Raw genomic sequence first — 16,944 nt, 5'->3', positions numbered from 1 at the left:
CCCTGGTGAGTGTCTGTTTATGGCAGCATAGTTTGGTTCCTAGGAATAGCACCAGACAGTGCTACATGCCCCCAGCCCTGCTCCCCTGGAGTATTCAGCACCCCCTACCTGCTGTTGCGATGGGGCACATTAAATTGCTGGAGTACAAGAATGCCCCAGTTGTTCCCTGCCTGGAGCAGTGTCAGGGAGAGCGAGTGCTGCTGGGCTTTCGTTTCTGAGAATTCAGGGCTTCCCTGTCATAGGGAAGCGGTGCCGGGGGAGAAGAACCACATGGGCAAAGTTTGTGAAAGGGAAACCGGAATAATGATTAGCTGGGGGAGGAGGGGTGGGAATTGCACCATGTCATGCTCAGGACAGTTCTGGAGAAGCCACTCTTTACACGCAGCCCAGTTCATGCTGTTAGCCTCTCAGAAGGCTCCTTGCCTTAGGCTATCCGTGCATCCAGCCCACATTGCTGTTTACATTTCCCAGTTGCACAGAAAATCCTTGGGTCATTTATCCATCCCTCCAGCTGAGCGAAGAAGTGGTCTCTGTGCTCGTCATGAAACACTGCTTCCCGCTCTTCCTGCAGCCCTCTTGGCTGAGCCTTCTCGGAATTGAAGGTGCCCCCAGTCTTACAGTCATGGGCCATTTCCTGTCTTTGCTGTGTTCTCCTGCCAGAAGTAAGGCCACATGGAAGCCAGACACACCATAAATCTGTCTCCCCCAGCCACAGAATAGGACAGAGCCCAGGATTTATCCCTGAAGAAGTTAGTGACAGCTGGGTATGCCCTGGAGCCCCCAGGCTAATTGGACATTAGCCCACAGAGATGCGCAATGCTGATGGAAGACCAGCATTCATTAAACTGTACACACACGTGGTCAGGAAAGTCTCACTGGGCCATGGGGGCATCAGCTGCCAAGATCTGATACACAGTGGCTCTGGGAGTCATGTGGGTTGTATCCGTTTGGTCTTTGTGCCCTTTCAACCTGCTACTGCTGATGTTTTGCCTTTCTTGGGACATGAGCTCGTTCCTGGGACACTTCAACAGGGACGGTGGGGGGCGCACAGTCACTGACCTTATAACTTGTACGGATGCTCTAAAATCAACCCTTTGTTACTGGGACCTCGTTCCTTTTAGGGAGACGCAGCATTTGTCACCAGAGTCAAACCCATGTAGGTTGCCAGCCCCTCTGCACGCAGCACAGAGGGTTTTCACTCGGTGCATAGAACTGGCCAGATCAGAGGGGTCCACCTAGTGCAGTGTCCTGTCGGTGGTTGTGGCAACACCCCCTGCTTCAGAGAAAGGTACAGGAATCCCAGCAGTACATAAGGCAAATACAGAGTGTGACCTTAAGGAGAATTAATAAGAATATAACTACACTGCACTTAGATACGGCTGTCCAAGACCCTGCAAATAAACAGCCCTGCTGCCTGAGTCAGCTGACACCAGTCAGCCACACGTGTCCAGCTGCATTATAGACACGAGGTTGAAGCAGGAAAGTTTAGGTGCCAACCAAGTCTCTTTGGGTTAATTTACTCTTCTGTGCCATAAGGCTGACTGTTTCTGTTCTCCACGTAAGTGCCCAACCCTTTTTTTTTTTTCAGTCTTGACGTTCTCTCCACTCGGCAGTTTCATACACCAGGGTAGTAGGTCTGGGATATTTTCAGGCCTGCTGTTGGACAATTTGGGCCTGGAAGTGGTCCCAGGTAAATCACGTCAAACAGAGTCATAACCAGGTGCCAAGTAGGACCCAGTACATGCTGCCTCTTGTACCCTGTGTAGACAAAACAGACTGTCTCTGTCACCAGGCAGATTTGCTGGAAGGTTTTCTACACAGCATAAAAAACATTCTCCTAGCACTGGAAGCTGAATTGTGTTCCTCACTCATGTGCTGCTTCTTCAGACCCTGGTGCATAACCTCAGCTGAACAGTTGTCAGCGCCTTCAACAGGACTACTCATGTCAGAGAACTAGTGTAACTCCCACAAGCGGACTTGAACCTGGGACCTCTTAGGCACATGCATAAGGATTTGCAGGGGCAGAGCTGCAATCGGGATGCTGCCCTGGGAGCTGGGTTGCTGCCTCTCTGGTGCAGATTGTTTATATACCCCCAGTCAGCTCAGAGACAGCTGTTTTCTCCTGTTGAAAAATAGTAGACGTGTCAGTAGCAGCCGGAACACCAGCCAACAATGAAACAGAGCAAGGGAATCCCTTCCCCTGTGGGATATGTCTGGTCTCTGAGAGAGGAGAGCCAGAGAGAACAGAAATACCTATTAGAGCAGCAAGGCTTTCCTCCTGATTTCAGGCATGTCCCCTTCCGAGCAATACAAGGGCTTTCATCTTTAGTGTAGGACTTAAAAATCTCCAACAATGGGACCCCGATCACTTCCCCTGGGAGGTGTTCCTGTGTCTCTCTGCAGGGAAGTCTTCCCTGATATTTTAGCCCATCTCCACCAGGGAGCATACAGTGCACTGATGGGAAAGAGCTTTCCCATTGGCACAATGGAACCAGCTCCGTCGGTACCAGTGGGAGAAGCCCTCCTGCCAGCACCCCACTGCACACACTGGCACTTCTGTCTGCGTAACTCATGTTGCTCAGGGTGTGGTTTTATTCACTTTGCATGTGAAAGTGCTGGTATAGGCATGGCCTTCACGTCCAAGGGATGCGGAAGAGCGCTGGGAGCCAGAAGGCTTGTCTCTTGCATCCACATAAGTTGGTCCAATGAAGGACATTTACTTCGCCTGTCTTGTCTCTCTCATAACCCCCTCAGCCCCCACTCAGACAAGAGATGCAGCTTTAACCCTTTGGGGGCTCAGTCCTTCGAAGGCAGAAGAATTCCCATTGATTTCAGTGTGCTTTGACTTAAAGCATCTCTCTTGACCAGTCAGTCCCTGCTGCTCCCTGGGCATTTGTTATTTTCCCCCATAAGGGGCGTTGCACCCTGAGAATTCCCTGGTGCTTTTGACAGTCACAGGTGAGGCAGATTTGCGGCCAGAGCGCTTACACCGCAGTGACTGGACTCTGCTTTCTTTTCTGTATACACCCAGTGCAGCTAGAGCGTGGGTAGAGGGGAGCACAGATACAAATGGATATGTGTGCATAGATGCATGAGCCCGGGGTGTGTGCGTAGGCAGTGGGGCCAACAGCCCCTGTGGGCCCTGGGGCAAGGTGGGAGGGGGGCCTGGCCCCACATCCTGGAAAGGGCAGGGCCAAGGGCAAAAGGGGCAGGACTAGGGCATTCAGCCCTCGGCGCTGCCTGGGCCCCACAGTCCCAGGCAAAACCACAGGCTCTCCGGCCATTCTCATATACACACCTCTCCCCAGGCTTGGGACAGGGCATGTGCCAGCCATGTGGCCACCAGGTACCTAATGAAGTCTCAGCTTTACCCTCACCTCTCCCAGCCCCACAGGCTCCCCTACCGTCCCCTTCCCCAAGCTCCTTGTTTTCAAAAGTCCCAGAGGTTTATTGTTCTTGTGCCCACAGTCTCCAGGTTTGCTTCCCGGCCTGACCTTAATGGCTGAGCCTAAAGGTGCTCAGCTGCCTGACTCTTAGAGCGGGGACGAGGGAGAGCGCCACCCTGGGAAAGGTCTCGCTCTTCCCCCGGTTTCCTGCACAACTCTGCCATTTCAGCAAGGCCCCTCGATCCTGGGCTGTGTTACTTCATCTCTCCCCAGCTGCTTCCCATCAGCCTCATCCCTGCTAGAAAGGATGTGGTAGGACGTCCCAGGACACTCGTGTGGGTGTCCGCTTGGGGCCAAGGGCGTGTGCTAGGGAAGCAAGCCCCATGTGGCAACAAGCTCCTTTGTAATAACCCTGCTGGGTGTAGAATCAGCTGGAGCCTGTGTGTTCCCCCTGGTTCCCACAGAAGGGCAGCACAGTGCTGAGACCTTGCAGCGAGCACTGTCTTGTGCCAGAGTCACAGCCACTCTCCAGAGCCCAGCCCTCCTGTCCTTGCGTGGTGCCCCTCTTTGTACAGCATTGGCAGTGCCAGGCTCGTGCTGTGTTTCCATGCAGCCCAGAGCAGGCTTTTCTCTGGGGAAAGCCCTCCGCCTCCCTGTGGAGAGTACTCGGATAAACACACAGACAAGTTTTTCCTGCTCCGTCCACGCTCCAGAGGCTTGGGCAGAACAGTTATTCTCCAGGCCTTTGCACAACGAAGGTGAGAAAAGCCCTGGAAGACCCCTTCTGGTCCTTTCCCCACAGGAGCCAGAGCAGCCTATTGTCAGGATAAGGTGCCACCGATAACAGAGCGCTCCTAGAACGGGTAGGCCTGGATCCGCCTGTGGCATCCCACTCCCATTGCCCCGATCACCCCATTGAATAACTGGGGGGGCTCAGGCAGCCGTAGGTATTCCCAGGCTGGTGCTGCACTTCCAGGACCAAGATTGTCTTCATTTAAGTGCATCTCCTTCTCCTTTCCTTCGGTCTCTAAAGCCAGCACCAGCCCCGCGTCGGGCCTGGGGACCGCTGCCATCGTGGGCATCCTCATCGTCATCTTTGTGCTGCTCCTGGTGGCCGTGGACATCACCTGCTACTTCCTGAACAAGTGTGGCCTGCTGATGTGCATTGCTGTCAATCTGTGTGGCAAGACGGGGCCCGGGGCCAAGGGCAAAGACATGGAGGAGGGCAAAGCTGCCTTCTCGTGAGTAACCTCTCTGCTCTGCTCTGCCTCGTCCCTCCATCAGCCGCGACCTCCTTGCAGTGGAGAAGCCCCACCAGACGGCACCTTTACCGTCTAGTCTGGTTGTGCAGCCTCAGAGGCCAAGCAGCTGCCTGGGGGAGTGCGGAGAGGGGCCACACTCCAGCAGTGCTTTGGGGTTGCTGCCCAGCGGCCAGGAGATTCATGCCTCGTTTCCGTACTCCAGGAGAGGCTGCGGGGGAAGTCAGCCTTGGGGTTGGCTCTAGCTGTGTTGCTCTGGCATGGAATATGCAGGGGATGTGGTTGGGGGACTGCTCTTGCTCTGCCGTGTCTTCAGGGAGGGTTTCCTCTGGGAGGCCCCTGTGTTTTGCCCCTTCCTCCTCCAAAGCCAGCGTCAGGCTGACCCAGAATCCAGCAAGCTGAGCTGGAGGAGGTCCCATATCCAGGTGCCAGGTCCAAGTTGGGGGCAGAGAGCATTGTCTATACAGCATCCCAGGATGCCTTGGGGTAGGGAGGACTGAGCCACTTGCTGGTACTGGGCATTGCTGTGGTCCTTGTTGTGGGTTTGGGAAGGGGGTGGGTATTGAGGCTGAGAACCAAGTCGCTATCTCAGGCCAGCTCCGCCCTACCATGCTGACAGTTGCTAGGGGCAGCATGGCCCTCTCCCGCCCCCAGGGAAGGGTGCTTGTCTGAAGCTGGGCGCCACTCACTCTGGCTTGCAATCTCCTTGCAGAAAAGACGAGTCGAAGGAGCCCATCGTGGAGGTGCGGACTGAGGAGGAGCGGACCCCGAACCACGATGGGGGGAAACACACAGAGCCCAACGAGACCACGCCGCTGACGGAGCCAGAGTATGTTGAAATTAGGTTGCTCTAGCGTGTGGTTGGTGCAGCCTCATCTGCCGCTGTAACCGTGGATCTCTCGTGTAGGGAACACAGGGAAGAGGAGAAGGGGAAAGGCTGGAATATCGGCCCCTGCTGTGTCACAGTGAAAGCGTCCTCTTTCTCCAGCCCCACCAGGGTGCATTTCCTTTGTAATATTTGCAGAGAACTAGAAACAAAACTGTACTCCCCAGAAACACGCTCGGCACCCAGTTGCTTTCCGTTTTTGCACATTGTCACCCAGCCCTGCCCATTGCAAGGGCTCCGGAGCAGATACCTCAAATCCCCTGGCCTTCTGGTGCCGTGCTAATGGCTCGTGGGTGCTCCATCGGTGATACCACATTGGCTCCTCTTTGCCCCAAGCAAAAGGGCCTCCTGCATCTGTTAGCAGCAGAGCAGTCACACTCTGGAGTTGTACCACATTTACAGCCTTTGTGGGAGAAAACCAGAGCAAGGTCAGACATCACTGCCTGCACATAGGGTTTGGGAGTTACCCCTGTGTCTCCTGCGCACTTCTTGGGCAGGGGGCCTGGTTCGGTGCGTGCACCCTAGCGAGAATGAGCTGGATTTGCAGGGCATCCAGTGTCACCCTGTTCTAAGCCAGGGTTCTTGCAATGCCTTCTGAGCACCTGCTCTGTGACTCCCAGCTCAGCTCCCACAAGCGGTGCATATAGGGAGGTTTCAGAGGGCTGCTGGGGTACTGTGTAGCAGCAGTGAGCAGAGGGAGCACAGTCGTTGAGCTCCGTCTACTTGTGTGAATCGGGAATGAACCGGTTTATCCTTAGGGACTTACTCCGCCTGCTGGAAGATGGACCAGCTCTGCGGGTGAATGTGAAGTGTTTTACAGACACACCTGAGCTCTGTGAAGCAGGACACAGGCATTATCTGAGCTCTCCCAGGAGAGAGAATTTCTTTATCCAGTTAATTTTTGGCTCTGGTTTGGGCTTGAGAGTTTCTTGTCTTCTCTCTGGGTTGTAAGAACTGTGTGGCCTTTAGGTTTCCTCCTTCATATTGCAGCTGGCTTCCCTGCTGGGTTAAGCAGCGAGAAGAGCTGGCACGTTGGCTTTGCTGACCCACTGGGTATCTGGGCATGGTCAGGAGTGGAGCGGGGGCTGTTTATGTAGCAGCACTGGGTCAGGGGTGTGCTCTTGCTGATGAATACGCTGAGCCTTCCTGAGGTTGTTTTACTGAACTTTTAATGAAGCTATTAACCTTTATGGACCTTATTCCCAATTAATAAGCCAGCCGTGAGGATGTGGAAGGCTCGGGCTTCTCACTCAATAAACCATTGTCTTTCCAGCAGGATCCCGCTGCCCCGGCCCTTCTTGCCTCATAAAGCTTCCAGCTTCAGAAAGGCTCCCATCAGTAGAGCTGTCTCGGCTCCCTCCTGCCTGCCAAAGCACGGTTTATGCTGGCCCAGATCCCTCTGAAGTGATAGTGACAGTAGTTGGAACCAAAGGAAAGGCTGACTTGTTCATGAGGGGGGAAGGTGCTGGCCAAATTGGCATGTGTGTACGTGGGACCCCTGCTCTGAGGACTGATAAAAATAAGGCGCATGGACACAAAGGCCAGGCTGAAGCAGGAGGCCGGGCCCTAGGACCCGGCTGAGGATGAGAAGATTGGTGAGGCCAAGGTGAATTGCTGGTTCACAAGATTGCGGCCCTCAGGAACAGGCGGAAGACACGAGTCCCCCGGGGTGTTCGGGAGGAGGCTGGGGAGGGAGGCCAGGTTGGGAGAGGAGACCCTCTGTGAAGGGCATAGGTTGGGGTGAAGCTCGAGCTGAGACTTTTACACAAAACTTCCTGTGAGTTAGCTACTCCTGAATGCAGTGTGCTCTCTGCTCTCCCTCTTCTTCCTCGCTGCTCTCTGATCTCCCCAGCTGGTGCCTGTTCCCAGTTGCGCATCTGGCCTCAGAGAGGTTGCTCTTCTCTTGCTTCCCTGTCCTCTGTGTGCATTATAACCGCATGGCGCGCTGCCCGCTGCCGCTTCCCCTGCGCCTTCTTGCACGCCCTGTCGCACTGCTGCTCTTTTTCCCCCCTATCATTTATGGGCTTCATTGTCTATTTCTCTTCTACTCCTGTCCTCCTCGCAGGCACCCCGCTGACACCACAGCTACCGTTGAGGACATGCTGCCTTCCGTAACCACGGTCACCACTAATTCTGACACTATCACCGAAACCTTTGCCACTGCTCAGAACATCCCGACCAGCGAGACCACCACACTGACTTCCAGTATTGCCCTGCCAGCCACATCTGTCCCTGAGTCAACCTCCATGCCGCCTAGCCAGGCCACTCCGGCCAAAGGGGCAGCCACCTCAACTTCCTCGCCACTGTCCTCCTCGGCCCCCAAAGTCGCCCCCCTTGTTGACCTGAGCGACACCCCGACTTCTGCTCCGGCCACTAGTAATTTGTCTTCGAGCGTCCTGGCCAACCAAGGGGCAGTGCTCAGCCCCAGCACTGCCACCAGCATGGCTGAGGCCCCAAAGGCTCTGGCTGGTAGCAAGCCATCCACCCCAGCCCCTGCAAACCCCGCTAGCCCTCCAGCCTCTTCAGAGCCCAAGCAGGAGGGGTCCAGCACCAAAAGCCCAGAAAAGGAGGCTGTGCAGCCCAGCACGGTGAAGAGCCCAACAGAAACCGCCAAGAACCCAACTAACCTGAAGAGCGAGGCTGCTTCAGGCAGCACCACAAACCCCTCCCAGAATGAGGACTTTAAAATGGACGAAGGGACCTTCAAGACCCCAGACATTGACCTTGCAAAGGATGTTTTTGCAGCTCTTGGCACTGCTGCTCCTGCCAGTGTGGCTAGTGGGCAAGCTCGCGAGCTTGCTTCTTCCACTGCAGACAGCTCTGTACCGCTGGCACCTGCAAAGACCGAGTATGGCTGCCTTTAATCTTCTGTGGGTTGTGTGCTGTGTTTCTTGTGCATTCGTGCTGTGCTGTGTTCTCGTTGGATGTTCTCTTAACTGTACTTCTTGTTTCTGTAGCCACCCACCCCACCTGTTAACTGCTCCAGCAGGGCCCAACGCTAGGGAGGCAGGGTGAAATGGGGGGTAGGGGACCGCTGGGGGCAGTGCAGACTGGTGCCACAGGGACAGATGAAGCCGTGAATTAATAATGTGTTACCATTTAGATTTTCCAGTCGCTCCAGCCTGTTCTTGATTCTGTTCGGAGCGGGCTCAGGATGACGGCCTTGTGGCCGGAAGAGGTCTGACCCTGAGAAACATTGAGCTCTTGCATTTCACTCACAACTGTGGACCAAACTCAGTTTCATTGAGGGTGAATCCAGAGCAGCTCAACTGGAGTCGCTCCAGATTTACGCCATTGCAAAGCACATCAGAACCAGGACCATAGGGGAGCTGTGGCTGTGAGTGCTCAACAGTTCTCAGGATAAGGCCCTGAGAGGAGCCTAGAGCAAGCCTGCCTTTGGGACCTTTGGGGACTGTGCTGGGCTGGCCCATTTGGCCTTGACTCATCCTGAGGAGCCAGGGGTTAATTTCCCTCCATCCAGTCCCTGCCTAAGAGATCCACTCAGCCCACAGGCATGAAGCGACACAGCCTCATTGCATCTGGATGGGATCCTCTCCCACTCACTGCTGAGAGTTGCGGACGAGGTGGGCTGCAGCACTGGCCATTCCTGGTTTGTTTGGCGGTGGGCTTTATGGGGGAGCTGTCCTGCAGGTTGAGCCAGGAGTGAGGATAGGCCTGTGTTGCTGGCTCACCCCAGACAGCAGTTCTTGGGAGAGCCTGGCATGGGGAATACTGATTGGCACTGCTGGGAAGGGCGTTCGCACCGTCTGGGTTCCGCACGTCCTTCGGGCTGCCTGCGCAGGTGCCGCACATGAGCAGAGACAGGAGCCTCTGGGGGAAGCAGCCGCTCCTTCCCAAAGGCAATCGGGTCGGTACCCTCCGGAGGGGAGAGGATTTTCTTGCCTTGGAAGAGCAGCTCAGAATGATTGGAACAGCTGGTCTGATGTGACACGATGCTGAGTCGTGCCTGTGGCTGGAACTTGTCCCACCCTCTGTTTCCCAGACAAAATTCCCTGGTGCTCCCGGCTTTTCACGTTAGCCCCAGCAAAACACAGGGCCTGGCCCTGGCCCTTCAGTTTGACACCACTGATTTCAGCGCAGTATCCCCGGGCGTGTGATGCTCCGTCAGATCCTTAGCATTCTGCAGACCGTAGACGGGGTTGAAGCCAAGGCATGTGTTGTTCCATAGTAATAGGCACCCAGCATCTCATGGCTTCTGGTCACCCCATCACGCCTGCTGTGCTGCTTGCATTCACTACCACCCAGTGACTGTTCAGCAGGACAGCATGTGCATTCTGCCCCACGTTCAACCAAGGTTTAGCAGCCCAGCAGATGTGCTTGGGCTCTTCTGACCACAGAGCCGTGAGGGACATAACTCAGCGACCCCCACGGTAGAGGAATCCTCTTTCACTTATTTGTATTGCAGAAGTCCGTGCAGGCCAACACTGCGTTGTGCTGCGCGCCAGACACCCATCTAATGAAGAGAAAGTCCCTGGCCCTCAGAGCTTGTTGCCTACATGCAAGGAGGTTGTGCGCAGCATGTGTTTCTGGGCTTAACATGAAGCACGGGGAACGTATTGTCAGCAGCCCCTCTTCCCAGCTGCATGTGCTGAGAGAGCCTGACCGACAGCACTTCTAACTCTGCCCACTTAACACCAGTCCCAGAATCCAGGGTAGAAACTAAAAAGACTCTCTGCAATGTACCTTTCTGGCCTAAGGGCGTTCCCCTAACATGGCCGGTCTGTACCTGGCAGGCAGACTTATGTGAGAAGAACCCCTTGGGCAACTTCACGGCCTGCCTCCTGGGCTCAGAGGAAATCTCTACACTTTAAATGGGATGTCCTTATGCAGTCCCATCTGTAACAGCTACCAGGCTGGCCCACAGCACCCGTAACAAAGCAGCTGTGGTGAAATGAACCCTGGAGGCTCTCACTGGTTAGATCCCTTGCTTGGATATGCCCAGTTTGCTGTAAATGCACCACACAAACTGGCAGGAGCAGTGGATGGAATAGCGTCCATCTGTGGATACCTTGTTTGCAGTGCTGCTTGGCTCAGCTTGAAATGAGCTTTGCAGCTTCCACTGGTGGAAATAGTATTTTGTGTCCTCTCTCCCACCTCCTTTTTGTCACGGTTTCATTGTGCGATGGGGTAAAGGACAGCATGCACTGGCTCTGTTAGACTTCAGACTCATGTTAGAAATATGCATCCCAGTTTCCATCATGAAAAAATGTGAACTAATTGCAAACAGGAAGGGTCTGAGCATGCCCAGAAAGCTGCAGTAGATGTCACTGAAATCCAGAAATCCTCCACTGCTTACTTCTGTGGATCAACTGACTATTTAGCAGTGCAGCAGGAAAGGACCTGGGGATTACAGCAGATAAGAGGCTGTATATGAGTCAACAGTGTGCCCTTGTAGCCAAGAAGGCTAACGGCATATTGGGGTACATTAGGAAGAGCATTCCTAGCAGATCTAGAGAAGTTACTATTCCCCTCTACTTGGCATGGGTGAGGCCACATCTGGAGTAGTGCATCCAGTTCTGGGACCCCCAGTAAAGAAAGAATGTGGATGCATTAGAGAGGGTCCAGCAGAGGGCAACCAAAATGATTATGGGGTGGAAGCACATGACCTGTGAGGAGCGCCTGAGAGATTTGGGTTTATTGAGTTTGCAGAAAAGAAGAGTGAGAGGTGATTTGATAGCAGCCTTCAGCTTCCTGGAGGGGGGTTCTAAAGAGATTGGAGAGAGGCTGTTCTCAGTCATGACAGTTGGCAGAACAAGGAACAATGGTCTCAGGTTTACACCAGGGGAGGTCTTGGTTAGGAAAAACTATTTCCCCAGGAGGGCGGTGAAGCACTGGAATGCGTTACCTAGAGAGGTGGTGGAATCTCCATCCTGAGAGTTTTTTAAGTCTAGGCTTGACAGAGTCCTGGCTGGGATGATTTAGCTGGGATGGATCCTGTTTTGGGCGGGGAGCTGGGCTTGATGACCTCCTGAGGTCTCTTCCAGCCCTGGGATTCTATGATTCTACTTTTGTGTCAGAGTTAGAGATGGATTCTCAGTCTCTCCTCACATTAGCTTGCACCCCTGGTGAAGCTGGTTAAAGCTGCTTACAGAGCCGAAACTGAGGTTCTGTTCAATATTCGCCCAGTTGTAGTCATGCTGCTGCAGCAGGTGGGGCAATGCCTTGGATGTAATATCTGGAACCATTCCATAAGTATATCCTTTGCACAAGCACAGCTAACTCGGAAAATGCAGAAACCAATTGATGGCCTCTCTCTAAACTGTGCTGTTTTGGTGACTTTTCCACAGGAAAACCCCTGTAGAAGAAAAATCTGAGGTGCAAGCAACGGAACCTAAGACACCTCCAGCAGAAGTTAAGACGGTCCCCAACGAAGCCACACAAACAAATGAAAATGAGAGCAAAGCATGATCAGCCGCAGAAAAGGAAAAAAAAATGACAGAACAACTTCACCTGAGCGTTTAAAACACAATACACATCTCATTCCTCTAGTGTCTTTTGCCTTTAAAAGAAAACCTGACAAAATGAAAAAAATGCATAATGGGGGATCTCTTCTTTTTTTTTTCTTTGTAGGTTTGTAGGAAGGTTTTATTTGTTGTGCACTTGCTTTTAAGGAATTATAAAATGTTTTTTAAAAAGGTTGATCCCACAACCAGATCAGGGCTCAATGAGCCCTGCATATATTCAAACAAACAAGGTTAGAAACCTCAATTACATAATGGTTAGGAAGCTCAAAACCAACTAGTGGGGTGGGGGGAAGTAACCGTGACTTTTGTTTGGTTAGCCTAACAGAATAAACATCTGTACCCCCAGGTGCAGGCAGTACCGAATGAACAAAATCCACAATTTATTTTTATACTTTTCAGTCGAGTTTGAAATATGTAAAGCCTCGTAAGTAAGTTAACGTTTCTGTTCACTTTATATTTGTTCAATAGGCAGAGTGTCTCTCGCCCTTTGTGACTGAATCCCATCTCCAGCTTAGACAGTTATTTGGGGTTTTATTATTATTATTATTAATTATTATTGTTATTTTTAGGAAGAATGCCAAAATTGCAGCTTTGGGGATATATTTCAATTTGCAGTATTCAGACTTCTACATTTTTTTAAATTTATTTTCAATCTTTTTGCCAACTTTTGTTTTTTCCAAGTGTTTACAATCGACAAATGTTTTTTTTAACTTTTGTTGTGTTTAAATGTCTGTGTAAAATAGCTGCCTTTTTTTTAAGTAAATACCGTCTATAGATATTAGATTTACTAGCATGCTTGCTTTGCAAAGGGAGACATTTTAAAATATGGATGTTTACAATAGTTGTTTCCCCTTTATCTTTTTAATTATTATTGTTATTATTATTGTTATGATTGTTTCTTACTGGAGTAAGAAGATACGTAATGCCATTTATTTTACTTTTGGTGGGTAGACAACTTGTCACCAACCAAGACCTGTGTCTAGCAATGCATTTAAATGCATTGACTCGAAGCATGGCCTACCTAGTGACAGTACTGGTATGCTAACCGTGAAGCATGCATTTAAAGGCCTTTGCTAGCCCGGGGACCAACTGCATAAGAGAAATATGTTCTCTGCTTTCTTAGACGTTCTCCCCTGTTCCTTCCGGAAACCCTCCCTCCGCTCTGCGAAGCGGAAGGGCGTTTGTACAGGCAGGGCTGGTCTAGTCTCAGTGAACAGATGTTTGAATAAACAGATTCCCCCGTTGTAGAGAAAAAGTAAATAACTACTATTTTCTTTTACTCTAGGATTTAAAAGGAAAGCGCTTGGGCACTTCAGGAAACTAGTATCTTCTTCCAGGGGAGCGAAAACACTAAAATATCCTTTCTTCCACTGGGGTGAAATTCACCAATGCAAAGCGTATGCACCGCATGTACCTTCTGAGCCTGTAAAGACTGTCAGCTGCATGATTTGATGCTCTCTGAGTAGCCCACATATCCTTTGCCAGCTCAGAGCCTAAAAGACCTTATCCAAAGCCTCTTGGCAGAAAGACTCCCATTGACTTCTTTGGGCTTTTGATCGTTAACTGTTGTGCTCAAACTGAGGCTGATGCGGTACGTAAGCCTTGCAGAGCAGTGAACTTTGCTCCTACAGCAGCATCAGTGACAGCTGCTATTTGGAAGCCTAGAAAAACTGCAAATTTGGGGTGAGAAAAAAGAGCGAATGAGGGGTGGGGCAGGGGAGCAAGATGGGGTGGTTGAGGGAAGACCAGCCCTTTGTATAGAAAATTTCCCTCTTTTTGGCTCTTTTTTTTTTGTTTTGTTTTTGTTTGTATTCCATTCGACTTTAGATCTGCAAGCTTGTGCACTGTGGGCGCGTGAGTATTTTAGTGTGAAATGTGGTTTTTGTCATAGTATTGAAATAAAATTAAATAAAAAAAAATCAACATAGTTTGGATGTGGAAGGTGTAGCGGATAGGTCAGATAAAAAATTATTCAGGCAAATAAAGAGAGTAACTCCTAGAAGGAGCAGAAGCCTTTAAATGAGAGACAAACAAGCAAGCAAACCTGACTACAGCATATATTCCTTTGTGCTATGGTAATGAACAAATGAAAGATTTTGGGTGGGGAGACTGCAGTTTGGCTCAGCTACATTGAATCACTCTCTTCAGTGTACTCTTGTAATGATGCAGTCTTTAACAGTGGCATTGCTAGATTATAATTTCAAACTGTGAAAAATAATGGTCTTGTCATTTGCTAAATGTGGGGGGGTTGCATTTTTTTCTCAGCTCCTGGGGATGAAAATGGAGGCTATAACTGTGTGTGTGTATTCCCTGTATGCACACAAACTCACACAACACCCATCCTTAACATGCCAGTAGGATGGATGGATGTTTGATTAAACATCCTGGACCAAATCTGACTCTGTGTCACTCGGGGGAGATTTGGCCCATGGTCCCTTTTTTTTCCTTCTTTTTTTTTTTTTTTTTTTTTTTTTATTAAGCAATGGATTGATCAAATGTGGCATGAAAGGCCACCATGGCTTCTAGGAAGGAAGAGTCCAAATAGCCATGAGGGAAACTATGAGTCAGAAGCGAGCGTGTGTACTGAGTTCATAATGATTACCAAGAGAATCTGTTTATCATTCGTGTGGAGTTGTTGACGGCTTTGACTTGGTTTGCCAACTATATTCTATACCTCATAAGTTATTACCCCTGGAGAGCTGAGGAGCTGTTATGAGGCAAATACTGCACAGTCCTAATAATCCTAATAATGAGATACAAATCCACTGAGACAGGTCAAGGTCTGTTTGACAAGAACTTGGATCTGTGACATGGATATATCTAAATTGACATTTGTCTCAAATAGGAAACGAATTCAGAGCTGGGTCTATAGCCCATCTGAGTCCATAGGAAAGACTCCCATTGACTTCAGTGAGCTTTGAATTGAGATGCGTGAAGTGGACATCATTTCTAGATATCAGCAAATGCTGTGGTTGCTGGACCAGCAGTCAAATCTGTTCTGCCCCTTTTCAATACTGACCTTTCTCAACAATCAGTGCTTGTGCTTTGACTCTTGAAAGCATTTTTATACTTCTCCATAGCCAGAGAATGTCATTTTAATTTAGAAATCTTCCACTTTTCTACACTAAAATAGTTTAGTTTTCATTATTATTTTTTTTTTACTCTGAAGAGGGACCAACTGGCACTGTTTACATTGTATATATTTATATATGTGTCATTGCCATACATATATATCTATATAGCCACTGAGACTGATCAGCCTCTGGTAGTGGAGTGATTGCATTTCACGTTGCACCATACATACAATACAAAGACAACAGCACAGCCAATTGTTCAGCTTTTAGACTGGAGTTTCATTTTCACACTTTTATATGGAGCCTTCGGACCCCAGGTTTTCTCACTAGGTTGTTTTGATAGTGGTTCTCAGACCTCCATTCACATCCCTACCCAGCATTCCCTACTTTTTGGGGCCTTCTATCTTGTTATTAAAAACGAACAAAACTTTTTACCAAGTGCAACATCGATACCACCTTTATTTCCATTCTCACCGGTGTAAATACTGATACTAACGGAGAATTTTGACTTTGCATTCTGTCAGAATACTTGTGTTCAAATAAAAATTACAAAAAAAAAAAAGCCCTCTTCTTAATTCCAACCTTTTTTGTTGCCTGCTGCGCCGTGTGTCCAGATGTAGTCCCAGAAAATCCTTTCTGGTGCTTAATATTTGATCCTCTTTGGGGTTCAGGCATCAACTTCGGTTGATACTAGAGAGGGGTGGCAGTAGGAACTGTTAGTCTTGATTAAAAGCAAATGAATCATCTTGATTGGAAACCGAAGAAATGGATCACACCGTTCCATGTTCTGTTCATTCCCCATGAAGCACCTCCTTTTTAAAAATGGAGGCCTGAAAGTTTCTATTTAGGCATCTGAATCTGGGCAGGTTTTCAAAAGTTCCGAGGACTCAGCAGTCCTTCCTGGATGAGATTTTCAAAGGCACTGGTATGACTGAGGACTCTGACCTTGACCTTGTGCTCCTAATTCACCTTGGTGCTTTTGGAACATTCCACACCTATTTTAGTGGGAGACGGTCATGTTCTGGCAAAATGAAAATCAGGCTCCTTACAGTTAGTGCCAAAAGCTGTGATTGGGAGCCTGGCTTTAGGCTCTCATTTTAAAACAAATCTCCGAAGGAGTCTTAATCTGCTTTCCATCTGTGAAAAGCTATTTCCCCCACGGTCTCAGATCAGTGTGGGAGAATTTGTGCCGAAGAAAGCTTTCATATTTTACCAGCTACTTACCACCCTGATGGGTTCTTCTTCTGAGTTTTGCACTGCAGGGTGAATTCTGGCTACCCCAGGAAAGAGCCTGACAGGCAGGAATCCATCCTCCCTGGGTATGAGTGAATCCAGCATCCAAGGAGAGCCATGAGACAATAATTAGCCCCTAAAATGCCAGTTTAGATGTGACCAGTGCACTGAGCTGTTGTGCTGCTTGCAAAATGATGGTAAAAAATTGGGCTTGTACATTTAGTGAAGGATGTACAGTTTTTTACAAAAATCGCTCATCATATAAGTAAAATCTTTTGGCAGCCACGCAGCTTCTGAACGCAGAAGTGTGGGAGAAAATGTCACAGGAGAATCCCATGGAGCAGAATCAGTATGGGGTCAAACACTTGAGAAGTAGGCGGTCACTCTTAGCTTGTATATCATACACCTCATTTGATGATTGCAGCTGGGTCACGATGGATTCACATAATATACACCCTGCTCTGTGCTAGCTCCTTGGTTTTCACCCGTGTCCACTTGCAGTCAAAAATGAGAGTATAACATTGGATCATTTGGTTTATTGTTCATCCTACTCCAAGAATGTGTGGAAAAAGTTTCACTCGAGTGTCAAGGAGCCATTGCTCTGCTTCTCCAAAATCATGC

At 49.9% G+C, this 16,944-nt stretch overlaps 1 protein-coding gene across 7 annotated transcripts in view; it reads left to right on the top strand.

Annotated features, from left to right (window-relative positions):
- Positions 1 to 15,637, top strand: part of NCAM1 (neural cell adhesion molecule 1) — a 258,116-nt gene extending 242,479 nt beyond the window's left edge. For 4 of the 7 annotated variants that reach the window (XM_074976916.1, XM_074976915.1, XM_074976909.1 and 1 more), the window contains 4 exons: positions 4,420 to 4,627; positions 5,358 to 5,474; positions 7,597 to 8,379; positions 11,840 to 15,637. In XM_074976916.1, the coding sequence (XP_074833017.1) occupies positions 4,420 to 4,627; positions 5,358 to 5,474; positions 7,597 to 8,379; positions 11,840 to 11,960 (1,229 nt within the window). In that variant the 3' untranslated portion in view covers positions 11,961 to 15,637. The remainder of the gene's footprint in view (positions 1 to 4,419; positions 4,628 to 5,357; positions 5,475 to 7,596; positions 8,380 to 11,839) is intronic. The other 3 variants (XM_074976918.1, XM_074976911.1, XM_074976912.1) reach the window with 1 other exon arrangement.
- Positions 15,638 to 16,944: the final 1,307 nt, after the last annotated feature.

This window comes from Carettochelys insculpta, chromosome 25 (genome assembly GCF_033958435.1).
Source record: "Carettochelys insculpta isolate YL-2023 chromosome 25, ASM3395843v1, whole genome shotgun sequence".
NCBI lineage: Eukaryota > Metazoa > Chordata > Testudines > Carettochelyidae > Carettochelys > Carettochelys insculpta.
The sequence above is the reverse complement of the archived record's forward strand: the minus strand, read 5'-3'. Positions and strand labels throughout refer to the sequence as shown.